Here is a 17,636-nt window from a genome sequence, read left to right as displayed (position 1 = left end):
GTTTCAACCACTTTGTCTGGTTAGGCTTACTGGCCTGTAATTACCAGGATTGCTTCTGGAGCCTTTTAAAATAAAGGCTTTTAAAATCTATCAGCATTACATTAGCTATCTGCCAGTTATGTGGTACAGTGGCTGACAAGCTATTTACATACCACAGTTAGTAGTTCTGCAATTTCATATTTGAGTTCCTTCAGAACTCTTGGGTGAAGACCAACTGGTCTTGGTGACATTTAATTTATCAATTTGTTCCAAAACCTCTACTGCCTCCGTAGTGAAGACTAATGCAAATAATTAATTTAGCATCTCTGCAAAGGCCTTGTCTCCCTTGAGTGCTCCTTGAGCATTTCGATTGTCCAGTGGCCCCATTGATTGTCTGCCAGGTTTCCTGATCCTGATGTACTTACAAAAACTAAACAGCAACTTTTTCCCCCCCTTTCTTTTGCTGGTTGCTGTTCAAGTTCTTTTTTGGCCTGCCTAAGCACACATTTATACTTGGCAGAGTTTATGTTCCTTTCTATTTTCCTTAGTAGGACTTTACTTCCAATTTTTAAAAGATGTCTTTTTGCGTCTGTCTCTTTTACTGTATACCCATGGTGGCATTTTTTTTTTATCTTCTTAAGTTTTTTTTATTTGAGGTATACATTTAGTTTGAGCCTTTGTTATGGTGTCTAGAGAAACACCATAAGTCACTGTTCACTTCAGCATTTCCTCCTCCCTGCCCCCAGGCTTTCTTAGGGGGTTTGGTCATCTATTTGGTTATATGGTTTTCCCTCTAACTCTTTTTACTGTTTAGCTGCATTTAATTAGGAAAATTATTTATAATCCTCAGTGAACTAAGGATTGGGCTCTTAAGACAACTTCTTTCAAGAGGATGTTTAAAAAATGTTTTAGGATCTGCAGCAATAAAAAACTGGGGTGTGTGAAATGGTGAGGTGACTGGGGATCTTGTGTTCACAGCTGAAGATACACTTAATAATTAGTTTCAATAGCTGTTATAGGGGCACATTTGGGGGAAATTTATCTATGTACCACTTAGTATACTTAATATTAAAAACTCAACCATGTTTCTTCCCAGAGTTTCTCTGCAGGGGATCTTCCCATATTTCACACCCATTTAATCCCTATCCCAGGCCCCATAATTTGATAATCTTCATTCAGTCAAGGAAAGTTGGCAAGAGGTCCCTTCAAAGATCAAGAAGGTTGCCTGTAACTCAGCAAGGGGAATGATTGCTGAATGACATGACCTTCCCTACGAGGCCTGAGCAGGCTGTCTCTGAAGTGCTCCCAAGATCTGATGACCTGGAAAGAAACAAAACACCCAACCCACCAATAAATTCTGCATCTTTTTCACAGCTGTGAGAGTGCTTATCATTTGGCCAGCTCTCCAGATATATTGGAATGTTTTCTTCAGTTTTCTACACAATCCCGAACTTCTACCTAGTTTCCTCGGCAACATTATATAATACTTCATATTTCTACACCACATTCAAAGGATTTAAAGTAGTTAACATCAAACCTCGCAATTTCCTGTGAGGGATGTATTCATATTTACACACACAAAAACCAACAAACAAAAAAAAAAAAACACCACCATCACCACAATGGGGAAAACAGGTTCAGGGAGGTTAAGTGACTTGCCCAAGATCACACAGTGAGTCAATGAGAAAACTGGGAACAGAATCCTCCCCCCCACCGCCCAAAATGCCGATTCTCCAGCCCGTGCTTTAATCATTAGCTAGTGCTTCTCTTACTAGTTTGAAACAATATGCACGAGAAAATGTAGAAATCCCACAATAAGACAAGTTCCTAGGCCCACTTATTCTCCATTGCTCTTTGCTGCTGATCTCCCCACCCAGATTCTTCAAGACAAGTCTCTGTAGCCTGATTTCACACACATCCTTGCCCCAACAGGTGTTTCACTCTTGTCCACTCCCAGTTCTTGAAGGCAAATCCTTATGGGACAATCCCCAACTGGAGCTAGACCTGGCCTGCAAAGTTCAGAGCTGAATATGAAATTCCTTAAAAAGCTTTTGAGGGAATTCACAGGTACGGTTTTGGTTTAGGTCCTACTCTACTCTTCACCTTACTGCCAAAAATAAGCTTGCACAGAGCCAGTGTGTCTCATTTCCCTCACCACAACGCCTTCACAAAAGTTTCTATAGCCGAACTGAACAAATCAAAAAGGTTGGCAACATTTTGAAACACGAAAACCCTGACCATGCTGGCCAGGGAAAAAAGATAGATAACTAATTGTGTAGTAACTAATGTTCTTGAAAAGAGGTAGTCTGTATACATATTCCACCGTGGGTAAGCGCACATCTAGCATGCAGAGGTCAGACAGTTTTCTAGTCAGCAGTATCCAAAGGGAGGGCACATACACCTGTCCTTTCCTTGTGAGCTTCATGAAGGTATAAAATTCCTTCAGCACCACATGAGCCTGCAACATTAGAACTCTAAAGTAGGGGGATCGTGGGTGGGCATGGAATATGTATATGGACTACATATTTGACGCAAACAACATTAGTTATTATACAGTTAAATAACTCTTTTTCGAGCGCTAGTCCGTGTACATATGACACAGCTAGTGACTCCCAAGCAGTCGTTCTCACGGGGGACAGGTACAATGAGTCTCCTTAAATATGGATTATAAACAGGGATCTGCCAAATCTTGCATTATCCCTGGCTGCTTCCACCAGCACATAGTGCTTCATGAACATGTCTACAGAGGACAAGGTTGCTGGTCTGCAAATATCCTGGATCAGTGGGTTTGCTAGACATGCCACCGAGGTAGACTGCACCCTGGTGGGTCTAGTCAAGCACCGATGGGCAGCTACTTGCCTGCTAGTCGGTAACATGACTAGATGTAATAGTCAAAGGACAAGCTGTGTATATGCCAAGAATATCTAGCTGGATTGCCTCTCTTGGTGTCAGCCAGAGAAAGCTTGGGAGATTTCGAGAAAGGTCTTGTCCTGTCTAGATAGAACAATATGGCTCACACATGTCTAGCATGTGCAGCCTTTGCTTGGAGCTCCTAGGGTGACACTTGGGAGTAACACAGGCACATGGATGATCTTGTTGATGTGAAATTTTGACACCACCTGAAGAAGCACTCTATGAATGACTGTATAAGGTGGCTCTGCCATCAGAGCCTGCAGCTCTCCAACTCTCCTGATAGACGTGATTGCCAGGAAGAAGCTTTCTTTCATGGAGAGGTAGGGCAATGAGCATTTAGTCATAGGTTCAAAAGGTGCACCCATCAATTTTGAGAGGGCAAAGTTAAGGTTCCATGCTGGCGCTGGGGCCCTCACTCTCAGGTATAAGCTCGAGCTGTCAACTTTGTCTAGAGAAATAGGTGGACTGAGTAGCATTTTCCTGCTACTAATAAGGGTGCACTGAACGTCTCATGCACATATCAACTCTGCTGGTGTCAACCAGTGAGCATCCACACCATCAAGTGGAGGGAGCTCAGGTGCAAGCGCAACCCCCATTCTGGACTAGAAGGTTGAAGATCAAGGGTTGAGAGATTGGTGGTACTAGAGAAAGATTGTACAGCCCCTCAACCACATTTGCTTTGGTCATGCAAGGGCTTTAGGGATAATTCTGGCTTTCTCCCTCCTGATCTTCTGCAGCACTGTGGGAAGAAGGGGAATGCATATAGTCTGTCTGTCCGTCCATCTGTGGGAGGAGAAAGCCATCAGAGCCAGGATTGTGCCCCTTTGCGCCCTCCCATCCTCCCCCCCCAAAAAAAAGGGGCAGCACTTGTTTTCTGGCTGTCACAGAAAGGTCCATGTGATGAAACAGTCCTTCCTCCAAATCACTGGAAAGATGTCCTGAAGGACTTTCACGTGCATCACCCACTTGTAATTGTCTCAGAAGCGCCTGCTCAGATCATCTGCCTTCACACTGCCCACCGCAGGAGATTACTTAGTCAGCAGTCCATGTTGTTCCCTATGGCAAAGTCCCAAAGCTAGATGGCCTCCTGGCACAAAGCCAGCAAATGGCCCCTCCCTGCCTCTTTAGGTAGAAGACTGCTGCCATATTGACTAATACTACCAGGTCTGTCTGGCTGAAAATGCTCAGATGCCCTGAGTTCTAGAACATTGATGTGTAAGGCCCTCTGTGACAGACCACAGGACCCAAGCCATGAGGTCACCCATATAAGTGCCTCCTCTAGAACATGGATGCATTATTGATCATGAACGAAGAGGACGCTGCAGTTCTTGGGACAGGAGAAGATCTGGTATTACAGAAATAGGTGGGTGAGGTTCTGTGGCCTGCAGCAGGTCAGACTAGATGATCATGATGGTCCCTTCCGACTTTAAAAGTCGGATTCTTATGTGTGAACTGGAGCTTGTATAGGACCACCGTCCATACAGTGTCCAGGTCCCTCCACCAGTCTAGCAAATGGAGGACTTCTGGAGGGAGAGACACCACCCTGTCTAGTTAGTGTCTTTTTGAGTGGTGGACTACAGATAGCTGTGCCTGAAGTTGCCAGAAGCAGATCCTGGCATACAGAGTAACAAATCTACATGCTGCTGTAAAACCCAGAAGCCTGAGGCAGGACCCCATTCATATGGTGGGGCGGGGGGGGGGGGAGGCTGCAGGTGGGAGCAGAGACTCAGGGCCAGATTTCCAATTAGACACAGTAAGCATGTGCCTAGAGATGCCTATGAGTTAAAAGTGGGTTAAAAGTTTCATTTTTTACAGAAAACACAAAAGGTCAGCTGTAGGCAGTGGGAATGCTGAAGATGCTGTGCCAAGGGGCATGTAAGGTATAAATCAGGCCCTGCCGAGACTATGTTAGTCTCTAAGGTGCCACAAAGACTCCTCTTGTTTTTATGTAAAATCTGTCAAGTGGGCGTAGAGAGACCAGATGGGTGAAGTAATATCTTTTATTAGACCAACTTCTGATGGAGACAGACAAGCATTCAAGCCCCATAGAGATCTTTGGTAGTAGATAAGCAATTACTGTCTCTGCATTGAGTACAGCAGCCAGGCAATTAACCCCTGCATGGCTGATAGTGAATGAGAAGAAATCCACATTAACTCTTGCATGCCCAAACACACCAACACCTGGAGAACGGACACAGTGTTGGCCCAGATTTGAAATTCTGAGTAGCCCCTGACTTAAGTTCCCTCTAAGCTACACAGCTGTGCAGCAGCCTATTAAGCACCAGGCAGGCACTCAAGCTGCAGTGGGGAGAGGTGCCTGTCCCAGCCCCAAAGCTGCTGCGGGGGGGAGGGGTGCCTCTCCCCACCCCCAACCCAGGTGCTGCTGCAGGGAGGCCTGTCTCCAAACCATAGCCCTCATCCCCAGCCCCACTTCAGAGCCCACACCCGCAGCTGGAGCCCTCACTCCCCCAACTCCAATCCTCTGCCACCGCCCTAATCCCCCACCCTAACCCTCTGCCCCAGCCCTGATCCAGTCCCAGCCTCAGCCATTACTTGCTCCTGCCCACACACCAGACTCCTCACTCAGACTCTCAGCTACATCTCCCGTCATTCCAGTTAACCCTTGGGTTTAGGCTTAGGCTTCTGCCTCCCAGCTCTGACTTGTTATATGGGGGCAACTCTGAAATCAGAGGCTTTGGCTCTAACTGGTAAGCCAGACTCTTGCTCCAGCCACTAGGCCAGACTGCCCACAACTTGTTTGTTGACAGGATCACAGAATGAAAAGGATGGCGTCTTTGGGCACCAAGTCAAATCTACTGCCTGGTCAATGCATTTGAGAGGTAGACCCTCCCACCCCAAACTAGACTTTCTTCCAGGGGCTGCTGCCTGTGGCCTGGGGGGGCGCAGAGGACAGCACTCAGGCAGCCTATACTGAAAGATCATCTACTGCTGACAGGAATCTCTATAAGGCAGCACTTTAGACCTCAACCCTTGGGACCAGAGGGTGACTCTAGAATCTTGGAAGGCTCGCATTGCTTGATCTTCTATGAGAAGACTGAGGCAACACTCAAACAGCATGTCCTGGGTAGTTGTTTGTAACTCCAATGCCAGGTCAGGGGGTGTGGCACATTGTGACCATTGTAGCCATCACCTCAGAAACAGTGTTTGCCAGATCCAAGACTGCCTGCTTTGCAATTTTGGTCATCACACGACCTTCCACCAAGGTAGTCTGAAAATCATCCCTGTAATCTGGTGGCAGTTTGTCAATAAATGATTGTAAAGCACTCCAGTCAACATGACTGTATTTTGCCAAGAGAGCTTGGTAGTCCGAGATCTTCATCTGGAGACTCAAAATGAAGTAAGATTTCTGGCCCAGCAGGTAGACGTGCTTTGTCTCCTTGTCTTTGGGGTCACTTTCTGGCATCTTTGATGGGTTCTCTTGTTGGCTGCCATCAACACTAGAGATCCCAGTACCAGGTGCAACCAGAACTGTCCATGCCCAATAGCTGGGACTTGGTACAGTCTCTGCCCATTTAGACATTGGTGCCAGTGGGTGCCAATGGCACCCACTAAAGCCCTATAACTTCTTGTTGATCATGATTGTTATGCATCTCAGTGCTGAGGCGCATAGGATATCAAAGCATTTATGTGGTATATCCTGCATCTCTTCAGTAGGTATCTCATGAGCTCTTGGAACATGTTGTAGTTCTCAGAAGTGGTAGCAGATTGATCTGGAATCAGGTAACCATGTTTTCACATTGCAGGGCACCCCCAAGGTGAGATTAGTAGGGCATCATCAGGACAGGAAGCTGTAGTTGGTACCATCTGTCCCTAACTCTAGATCTGTTGCACTGGAGCAGCTTACTCCTAGCTCTGGTCTGAGGGATGCAGTGGGGACAGGTTCAGCAGCTGGAGTGGGGAAGATATACTGTACTTGTGGCATAGACTAAGTAGCTAGTCATGGGTAGTACTGAGGTGTTATGGGGGCCTAAATGCTCCACATGCCATGATCATATGACATCAGACCCCATGATGTTTGGTCCCAGGACCAGGCTGGATCAAGACAATACTCTGCCATCAGCCACAGGTATATGGCTCTTATCCCCGGGCGAGACTCATGCTGTTAAGTGCTGGAACCTGAACTGGGGCCAGCTGATGGCTTTCCTGGGAATCTGAAGAGAAAAGGGAAGAGTCTTCCAGGAAGAGTGATGCTTGCCCTGTGGGAGTAGGGGGAACCTGACTGGATGGTAGAAGCAACAGAGTCACCAGGCCCAGGAACTTGGACAGTGTTAGCAGTAAGCAGCTCCAATAGTTGCATGGGTGCCAGCCTTGGAGATGTGGCCCAAGGCGGTGGAGCACCTGCAGATTGGTGCTTAGGTGACTGCACTGGCATCAGTGGAGGCGGCAATAGAATGGCCAATAGTGGAGTCAAGTACTATGCTAGCCAGTGGTCTCTCCTACTGCCCAACTACCTAGCAGCACCAGACGGGACTTCTGTTGTGGCCAGGGCTACTCAGTTGCATGGGCTCCAATGCTCAGGGAACTTCTCTTAAGTTTTGAGGCACCTTTAATGTCTGACAGCCTGGTGGACTTATGCAGCCCTAAAGTCGGATCCAGAGAGGAGGATCTTCAGATCTTCTCTTTTCAGGACTTATGCTTTAAGTCCAATTTGTCTCAGCTTCCCAGATGAGGAAGCTGCAGGCCTGAGTGACTCTTCAGTAGTTTGATGTTGAAGCTGGGGCAAATTGACTTCCTCTGGGCTCCTGGTGCTCGGAGCCCAGGATCAGAGACCAACCTCACTGCCTGTTCAATGAAAAAAGCCCTCGCGTGTCTCTACTTTGAGCGCTTGGTCCATTTTGAGAAGCACCAGCTTTCCAGGACATGCCCCTCACTGAGGGAGAAGAGATCTTTTGTCTGTCGTTGAGATGCATGACTACCTCACAGGATGGGCAGTTCTTAAAGCCCAGGGACTTGCCATGGTCAGCCATAGAGGCTGGTACTGCCAGCAACTGAAGGGAGGGGACGATTTCTCTTCCCCACCCTCCCAGCATCTTGTAGACCTAAGTAAGTAACACTAAAGTAGAGGTAAATCCTGAAGGGAGTTGCTCCAACATATACCACAGGCTGTGAGAAGAAAATGGGGGTAGTGGGGCAGCTCAGCCCTTTATACCCTCACAAAATACTTGAAGAAAGGAAGGGTACATGTGCCACCCCATTAGATACTGTGAACTAGAAAATTCTCCAATGCACATGCACTAGACTTACACCCACCTGTGCTTTTTATTGTGCATACTTCTTGCTAGGAAGCGCTAACGCTTTTTATCTGGTCAGACCATGTCATTTGGCAAGATCACCTCAAGGCTTTTTTATGTAACAAACAACAGGTGCAAGATTAAGGGATCCATACAATAGAGTTAATAACTAATACATTGCAAACAACACAGAGGCAGAAAGATTTTGATTATCTAAACAAAACAAAAAAAACAAACCACACCATCTACCCGTTGTGAATTCCATTCAAATACTCTGCATTTACATCCGCCATTTGCAGTGTGTCACTGCAGGCAACAAAATGGAACAAAGAACAGTTCTTGCTTCATCTGCACTTTCATGCAGGGGCAGCCAAACTAGTGACATCCTATCAAGGCTCCACTGAGTTCTGAGGATGACTCTTCAGAGAGGTCAAATTTTTAAAGAGCACAGCATCCATGTTGAGAGCAAATGTTTAAGGGAGCTCAGCTCCCATTTAGACATCCATATTAGTGGCCACATTTTCAAGAGAACTCAGTACATGGGGTGCCAAGTGCTTCTGAAAGCCTGGCCCTTATTTAGGTGACTAAATGGGAGCTGGGCTGTTTTGAAAACCTGATCCTAATTGAAATTGCTGAGTACTTTTTAAAATTTTGCCTTAATTGCCTCACTATGGGTGGTCAGATTTTGTACTAGAGATGACAGCAACTCATTTTCTACATAATCTTGTTGTATGAATATTCTTTTTGCACAACCGTCTAGTCATTCACAGTTTGAACCTATGACGATTGAAGAGCCATTTGTATAGCTCATGCTGCAACATTCTACGCTTCACTGAAATTACTCAGAAAAAGTTGGCGGAATGGTGAGCCTTTCCAGAAAGGAAACTATACCTTCTTAGTTCCCAAGCAATCTTTGTTAAAGTTCCCATTACAGAGTAACTTTCAATTTACACGTGCTGGGGAATAAGGGCTTGATGAAAAGCCTATTGTAGCCAATGGGAGTGTTTCCATCGACTTCAATGGGCTTTGAATCAGGCCCTAAACTCAGTTAGGGTGAAAGTGTCTTGTACTAAAAGGGTTACATTTGCTGGGGAGTAAATAGGAGAAGAGAGGTTGTGCATGAGCTGAAGGAAGATAACATCAAGGAAGGTTTATGGTGACATACTTGTCACTTAAGTGGTACTTTTCAATCAGACATTCATGGATAACTAAATCTGGCATTGGAGCTGCTGACAATTAACAACTTGGTAGGAAAATCTTTATGTTTTAAATTTCAGATCAAGTTTATTTTAAAGTATCATTTCCAGTAGGGCTGCCAAGTTTCTAATCCATGAAAACCAAACACCCCTGCTCCACTCCTTCCTCTGAGGCCCCGCCCTTGTCCTGCCTCTTCCTCCAAGCCCCGCCTTTGCCTCACCTGTTTCCGCCCCTCCATCACTTGTTCTTCACCCCTGCCCCCGTTGCTCATTCCCCCTTGCCCTGGGACTCACTTGCTGCCTGCAGAGCTGGGCTTGGAGGAGCCAACGTAGAGCCTGCCCGATTGGGGCATGGCAGGGGTCAGCTCCCAGATCGAGGAGCTGGGGTGGGGAAATCAGGGCACAGCAGGGTGGGGTCCATCCCTGGAGCGAGGGGCCCTGGAGGTCCTTGAGTGAGGTGCTGGAGAAACCAAGGGTAGAGGGGGGTGTGTGTGTGTGTGTGTGTGTGTGTGTGTGTGTGTGTGTGTGTGTGTGTGTGTGTGTGTGTGTGTGTGTGTGTGTGTGTGTGTGTGTGTGTGTGTGTGCGCGCGCGCGCCAGACACAGTGCCAGTATCTACCTTGGAGCCTGTTCCAGGAGCCAGCCAGTTCTCTGTCAGGCTGGGGGGCAGGAAAAGCAGCAGCTGCTAAGCAGAGCCACTCATGTAGGCTCCAGCAGCAGCCAGGGACCTCCAGCGGAGGCCAGTCACTGCAGGTAACTGGACTTTTAGCATCCGGACAGCAGTTCTGTGCTGACCTGACCTGACGCTGCCAGTTTCCCCCTTTCAACTGGACATTCTGGTAAAAAAAAAAACCAGACACCTGGCAACCCTAATATCCAATAATTTTAAGAGAAAATGACACAGAAGTTTCAAATCCTAAATGGTTTTGAGTGTTAGGCCCCCCACCAAGAAAAGGAACTTTTTTTCTTCCTTCCTCTTGAAGTCACACATGTTAAATTGAATATAACTCACATGCAGCTTTGCCAGTGTTGTTCAAAAATTTAAGATGATATCTTCTTCATGCTGAGTTTCAGAAGAAAAAAAAAAAACAAACAGATCTAAAGGACATTTTTGTGTGGCCCCAGCTGATGGAGCCAGGTAACCCAGGAATTCTTCTTATATAGGGGGAAGTCCCTGAATGGCAGAGTCAGCGTAAGGCTCTGTGCCACTCCTACTTGCTGCCCTGTTCAGGATATACAGAGGGCCTGGCTAGAGTGGCACTGCTTTCTGGCTCACCAAAAGGCCGCATGGGGTCATGGTCACCAGGCACAAGTTATGACAACCCTTGGTACAGTCTAAGTGGAACTAGGACACACCCAAGAATTGTTTATGTCTAGGTCTTACTGAATAACATAAAGGATATTTGTCAAAGCATATCATCTTAGTACAAGACAGATTAAGAAGATCTTTAAAACTCAGTAGCCAAATGTACAAAAGAAGGGTACAGAGAGGTAGTGGGGATGTCAGCAAGTGACTCAGGAGTTTGGTACAGGGATGCAGCATCCTTCACCACAAAAATTGCCAAAATGGCTGAGTCTGAGTGCATCTGAGCACTGGTAACTCTTATTGCCAACTACGGGCCTAATCCATTGTAGTCAGTCTCAGCAAAGACTTCAGTGGATATGGAGAATGGAGCTATTTTCTCATTTCTTTAGGTCAGTGTTGAGACACATTGGCATGGAAGCAGGTAGTGCTACACTCATGGTCTGTGGATAAATTGCAAACTTCATTTTCCAGCACCTTTAGCAAATATTAAATATGCTTAAAGTTATGACGACATTAAGGAAAAAAAAAATTCATGAAAGAATTTGAGCAGACTGTGACCCAAGAACATCTTAACCAGGCAAAGGGGTTACAAGAATATCTTGATTCTGGTTCAACAAAGACTACCATTTGAGGTCTCAAATGAAAGCTGGGGACACATGGTTCAGAAATATCATTGTGAAATGTATGCATGTACTGTATACTAAAAATAGATTCTTAGACTCTATATCAAGGTATTACTCACCAGCAAAAGATGAAAAAAACAGGTTACTGCAGATAAAAAATGTTTCTCGCTGTCTTGATGTAAATTAAGCATTGTAAACCAACACAATGGATACCTATTTGCATATGAAGTCATATGTGCACTAGGATGCGAAATCAACAGGAAAGGAGGACAGAGAAAAAAAATAGACATGTGCAGAGGGTTGTTATTCTGTCTCTGAGTAAAGGCAATGAATTTTGAGGATATTTGTAAAATAGAAAAGACACCCGGGTATCCTTACAAAGAAAGTAAATGGACATGTTTGTATTAATGAAAGCTAGGCCCGTGGGCGGCGGGTGGACCCCTCCTTCAGGGAGGCTAGCCCCTGGCCCCACGCCTTTCACATGAGGCCCCACCCCTCATGGCCAGAGCCCAGAGGCCCCCCCGCAACTGGAGAAGCCCCCCTGGGCTGGCCGGCACCCCAAGCCCTTTCCCCCAGCTGCATCAGTGGGCTGACCTGAGCGGCTCCAACAGTGCCGGTGGGCTGAACCGCAGACCGGCCAACCCGATCACACAGCTTCTGCTACCCGAGCCACCCCAGCTCCAGGCTAGCCTGAGCAGCCCCGGCTAGAGACTTAGAAATGTAGCACACTTCCCCCTCCCAGAACCCCCAGATGCTCAGCAGAAGAACACTGAGCTTTTTATATGTGCCATGCAGGTTCCAGGGTGGCTGAGGAGGCAGTATCTACTATTCAGCTTCCCAGGTTCATCAGTAAACTCTCTGGAGTCCACGGAGATTACTGATGAACCCAGAAAGCTGAATAGCAGCTGCCCCAGAAACTGCATAATACTAAGTAAAAACATGCAACCCGGCATCCCGCAGCAGTGGCTGCGCTAGGGAAGGAGGAGCCTTTGCTGGCCTATTGTACCCGCGGCCAATGGCTGGGTCTCAGCCAGCCTTGGTTGAAAAAGTGTTAAAGAGAATTTTGGGTGAGAAACTTTAGATAGGAAATTAACCTGTTATATAAGCTTAGTCTCTCGTTACACTTGGTCTCATGTTATGGTTTTGTATGATATATAACCATTTGTTTCCAATATCGTTACTCTCTATCACCTGAATCTCTAGTCTTTGATAATAACAGGTTTCAGAGTAGCAGCCGTGTTAGTCTGTATTCGCAAAAAAGAAAAGGAGTACTTGTGGCACCTTAGAGACTAACAAATTTGAGCATAAGCTTCCGTGAATGCATCCGATGAAGTGAGCTGTAGCTCACGAAAGCTTATGCTCAAATAAATTTGCTAGTCTCTAAGGCGCCACAAGTACTCCTTTTCTTTTTTAGTCTTTGATAGTAAACTTATTCTTGTTTTCACTATAAAATATATCTGTGGTGTTAAGCAAAGTACTGGTCCCAAGTTGAATATTAAAAGCTGGTGTTAGAATTACCAGGCCTGCTATTCCCAAAGGAACACTATGAGTGTTCCATGGATAAGGGGCTGGACACAGCAAGGAATGCTCTGAGAAGGGCATAAGGGGCAGGAAAGAGGGGGAAGGGTTGATGTGTGCCTGTTGCTACCTTTACAGAGAGAGCACGAGGTCTGCAGACGCCTGGAAGGTAGTGGTTATGTTGTCAGAGACTGTTGGTTTTAGGGAGCTAATCCACAGCAAGCAGAGACAAGATTCCTTGATGCTAAGGGCAGGAAGTGGTGAGGATCCTCACAACCAGGGCTGCCCCTGGAGAGCATCACATATATTATGGCAAAGCCATAAAAACCAATCAGATAAGGCAGTGACAATGATGGCCACTAACTGCTCCAAGCTTTGGAACTCTAGCAATAGAGTTGAAAGTGTGAGGTTGCTAATCTGTAATTAAAGTTTTAGAGGTTACATTATATGAAATAGACACTGGGCTTAAACGTGTCTTTGTTATTACATGTATTAGTGAGTTAAAATAAGTGAAATTACTGCTGCTGGTCATGTTTTGTCAGGGCACTCCTCTAAGTTAAGCATCAATTAAGGCTTTGGCTGAATAGTTTTAGTGTTACATATAGAAGTAACAGATCTGTAACAGCACATGGCTGCCTATTTTGAAACAGAGTTCTACTCCCAGACTTACCAGTCATTCTTGTCACCAGCATTTTGGTCAAATGAATACAACAATGGATCTGAGGACACTGGAGGGTGTAGAGGTTTCATGAGACTTTTTTTTTTTTTTTTGGTAAAAAGAATGCATCAGGTATAGCTATATTTTTGAGAGATATTGAAAACAGGGTGATGAAGCAAGATCACTGAGGAGTAAAGGACCTGCAAATTTTTCCGTTATGATATCACTGAAAACCAATTATGCTTTTAATGTGTTCAAAGTAAATGCAACCAATTGAAAGATTAACTGAATTCACTCTATTTGATGATGCAAAGGGCTAACTTGTTAGTATAAATACAGTCTTGAATAATGACAGGTTTCAGAGTAGCAGCCGTGTTAGTCTGTATTCGCAAAAAGAAAAGGAGTACTTGTGGCACCTTAGAGACGAAGAAATTTATTTGAGCATAGGCTTTCGTGAGCTACAGCTCACTGTAGCTCACGAAAGCTTATGCTCAAATAAATTTGTTAGTCTCTAAGGTGCCACAAGTACTCCTTTTCTTTTTATAGTCTTGAAGTACCTTTTCCAATGCTGATACAGGATATGTGATGTCTCTGTTTAAAGGAAACTACTGTACCTTTAATTAGAACAATAAGACACAAAATTCAATGCACTGAGAATAAGGACAGGAACACTATTTAATAAGACACTCAGTTTATTCTTTTCTTGAGAATATCAAAATGGCAATAACCTAATTAAAATGATTAGCAAGTCATTTTAATATCTTCTTTTATAAGATTTCATTGCCAATTATAATACTTTCAAGAAAATGAAAGTTCCCTTTGTAAAAAACAGTGTTTCTGCTGCTTTTCCTCACTGAAATAGATTTGTCTATTTATCCAACTCCTTTTCTACTGGAAAGGGAAAGGTTTGTAGAAATTTTCAGGGAGTTAAGCAAGGAAGAAGTAACATTACACAGTGCATATATTCCATAATATTAAAACTGAGGCGTGGTGGGTTGGACTTACCTCTTTGAGCATCACCTTGGGTCCAGACATTGTACTACCACTCTTCAGCTCCCGGTAAGCCATCAGCCTACTTCTGCAGGTCTTCTGTGTCTCAGCCCACTGGCTGGATCACACAGTCCAAAACCTTTTCCAGGGTACAGTTCCTTACCATTCTGGACCAACTATAAACAAAAACAAACAGTTTCTTACCCTTTGGAGTTAAATTTCCTCTCCTGAACTGGGTCAGCAGGATTCCCTCTGAATTCGTGCCACTGATTATAGCCTGGGACTAGACCGGGGCACTTTAGTAATACTCTAGGGAACATCCTTCCTCACTTCTCTGGCTCAAGCCACAAACTGACTTGCTGATAATAGGCAGCTTCTTTTATTTCAGTCTGGTGGGCCTTGATTGGTTGTTGCTGGCTCCCAGTCCTTCTAGCTGCTGGAGGACCAAGTCTCACTGGTTTCCAAAATGGCTACTCTTCTGGGCAAGCAGGGCGGTTGAATATTTGCTGTTCTTTTCCTCTCAAGACTGTTTCCTGGGGCAGGATGCAACAGAACAGCCAGTCAGCAACTTCCAACAGAAGACCGTGAAGGCCTGGTACACTCTATCACAAGAGGTTTTAAATCCCACAAGAATATCACTGTTCTTTATTTTGTGACTGAGTTGGGAATAGGAACATAAATATCACCATTATCTTATTTTGTGATTAATTTGGGAATAGGATCAGAAATTATACTGCATTGCAAATGTAAAGAATGCTTTTCAAGCCACAGAATAAGGGCTTGTTTTCACTGAAAATTTAACTCAAGTTAATGTTGCCACTAACTTGAGTCCCATCCACACACCCTTAACTTTAGTGTGATGGTGCTTTTAAATTGAGTTAGCTGGCCCATCAGGTGTTAGAGGCTAAAGCTTGAATGACCATAACTTAAGGCTACGTTTTAGTCACAGGTATTTTTAGTAAAAGTCATGGGCAGTAAACAAAGATTCACGGCCCGTGACCTGTCCATGACTTGTATTATATACCCCGACTAAAATCTTGGGGGAGGGTCATGAGGGGGCAGCCCAAGGGGGCACTGTGGGTGCTGGGGGGGGTGGCGGCATGCGGCCTGGGACCCCCCACTGGCAGAGTGGATAAAAATAAATAATTTAAAAAAATTTAAAAACAGATTTTTTTTAATTTAAATTGGATTTTTTTGATAAAAATGCTTTGAGGAAAAAACACCTATTTACTTAAGATATATCTCTGAGTTATGTCTCATAATGGAATAGGGATTATAAATTCTATAGTATGAGACAATATATTCATGTAATGTTTAAGAAAAGTTTTGTAAATGAGTTCCAGTAGTTTATGGATTATGGGTCCCAGGGGCCTTTGTACAGATTATTTAGGTTAATTTTTCTATCTACCCACTAGGACTCAGTACTCAGTCTAGAAGATACCATCAGAAATGCTTAGTTTTGCTGTGGATGCGTCTCCAGAGATAACATGCTTGTTAACAGCAAAAATGGTTATAAATAAATAAATAAATAAATAAAATAAAGAGAGAGAGAGAGAGAGAGGTGTGAGAAATAAGACCTGAACCCTATTGTCTCTCTGCAAATTTGTGTACACAGAGTCAATCCCTTATCTCTCTCTAAAAGTGCAAAGTTTCAAAAAGTTCAATGAATGGAAGATTGTTGGGGGTGGAATAGATTGGGACAAGGAGAAGAAGTCTGGAGATAAACGTGAGACGGGAGGGACAGGCAGTAGAAACAAAAGTGAAGTTGTTTGAGCAGCATATTCCAGAAGTCTTGAGGTCTGAGTGTAGCCTTCGTTGATATGAGATCTACCATACCATTCTCTCACAAGAAGGGAAAACCTATAATGGCAGCAGGCTGTAAAAGAGACCCAGTTTGAGAATATTTTAATGAAGCTCCTCTACCAGTGGGTCAGACAGGCACGTATGCGTGCAAAATGCCAACAGTGCAACAAAGAAATGCAAGGTCTGGTTGCCCAAATGAAACATCATCATGAGAAGTGTTCCATCTCAGGAGGAAGCTGTGTTGAAGATGATGAAAGGAACATGTAGGATCTTCAGGTTGGTAAACTTTTTTATTTCAGGTTTCAGAGTAGCAGCCATGTTAGTCTGTATTCGCAAAAAGAAAAGGAGTACTTGTGGCACCTTAGAGACTAACAAATTTATTTGAGCATAAGCCATCCGATGAAGTAAGCTGTAGCTCACGAAAGCTTATGCTCTAATAATTTTGTTAGTCTCTAAGGTGCCACAAGTACTCCTTTTCTTTTTTATTTCATACTTCTTTCTTAAGGACTGCCTGTCTTCCTTCTGGACTATTCTTGAATTCTCATGTTTGAACAAAAAAATATATATATAGTTGTTACTCTATGGTACTATCATTTTAGATGCAGTTGTGATAAAAAAATAAAAGGAAGATCTGCCTATTTCAGCTATTTACAATTTCACCTTTAAAGTAGTACTGAGTGTCAGTGACTCCAATGAGTAATACTAAATGAGCAGAATGGTAATAATAATGAAATAACTGCATTGGACTTATTTTGTTTAGGAAAAGCCATCCTCAACATACAGGATTCTGAAGACTACCCACCTTTAAGATCACCATCATTTTCTAGCGTTTCAGAGTTATCTGCCACTGGTAGTGTTTCAGTCACATTATGTATGTCATAAAGCCACAATATATCACTTGTAGCAAAAAGAAGAAAAAAAAATCTCCATCATTCAGAAACAACCATAGATAAGTTTGTAACGAGAAAGATTACAGCAGATTACAAAAAGAGGTAATTGATGAAAAAACTGCCCGGTTTGTTTATGCAATAAACTCTCCTTTCCATATGATTGAGAACCCACACTTCATTAACATGGTTCAGTCATTAAGACCAAGATACAGTCCACCCAACAGAGCAGATGCTGCAGGCAAATTGCGGGATAAAGTGTATGAAAGAGAAATTGAGCAGCGTGCAAAGGGTCTAGAGGGAAAACTGTTAACCTGAGTCTTGATAAGTGAAGCAATGTCCACAATGATCCTGTTGTATGTGCTTGTGTGACAACAAAAGAGAATGTCTTCCTTACAGAAACAATTGATACACAGGAAATGCACACACAGCAGAATACTTACAAGAAGTAGCAGTAAAAGCAATAACAAACTTTGAAAAAAATTCAAATGTCTAGTACACAGCTTGGTCACA

At 44.2% G+C, this 17,636-nt stretch overlaps 1 protein-coding gene across 8 annotated transcripts in view; it reads right to left on the bottom strand.

Moving 5' to 3' along the window:
- The window catches only part of TP53INP1 (tumor protein p53 inducible nuclear protein 1), a 63,648-nt gene that overhangs the window by 41,238 nt on the left and 4,774 nt on the right, over positions 1–17,636 (bottom strand). For 3 of the 8 annotated variants that reach the window (XM_043507594.1, XM_043507595.1, XM_043507587.1), the window contains exons 2-3: positions 14,790–15,035; positions 14,449–14,609 (exon numbers count right to left, since the gene is read on the bottom strand). In XM_043507594.1, the coding sequence (XP_043363529.1) occupies positions 14,449–14,511 (63 nt within the window). In that variant the 5' untranslated portion in view covers positions 14,512–14,609; positions 14,790–15,035. Of the gene's footprint in view, positions 1–14,448; positions 14,610–14,789; positions 15,036–17,636 lie in introns of those variants that run through there. The other 5 variants (XM_043507589.1, XM_043507588.1, XM_043507590.1 and 2 more) reach the window with 3 other exon arrangements.

Source organism: Dermochelys coriacea, chromosome 2 (assembly GCF_009764565.3).
Source record: "Dermochelys coriacea isolate rDerCor1 chromosome 2, rDerCor1.pri.v4, whole genome shotgun sequence".
In the NCBI taxonomy this organism is placed as follows: domain Eukaryota; kingdom Metazoa; phylum Chordata; order Testudines; family Dermochelyidae; genus Dermochelys; species Dermochelys coriacea.
This window is presented reverse-complemented; position numbering and strand designations above follow the sequence as displayed.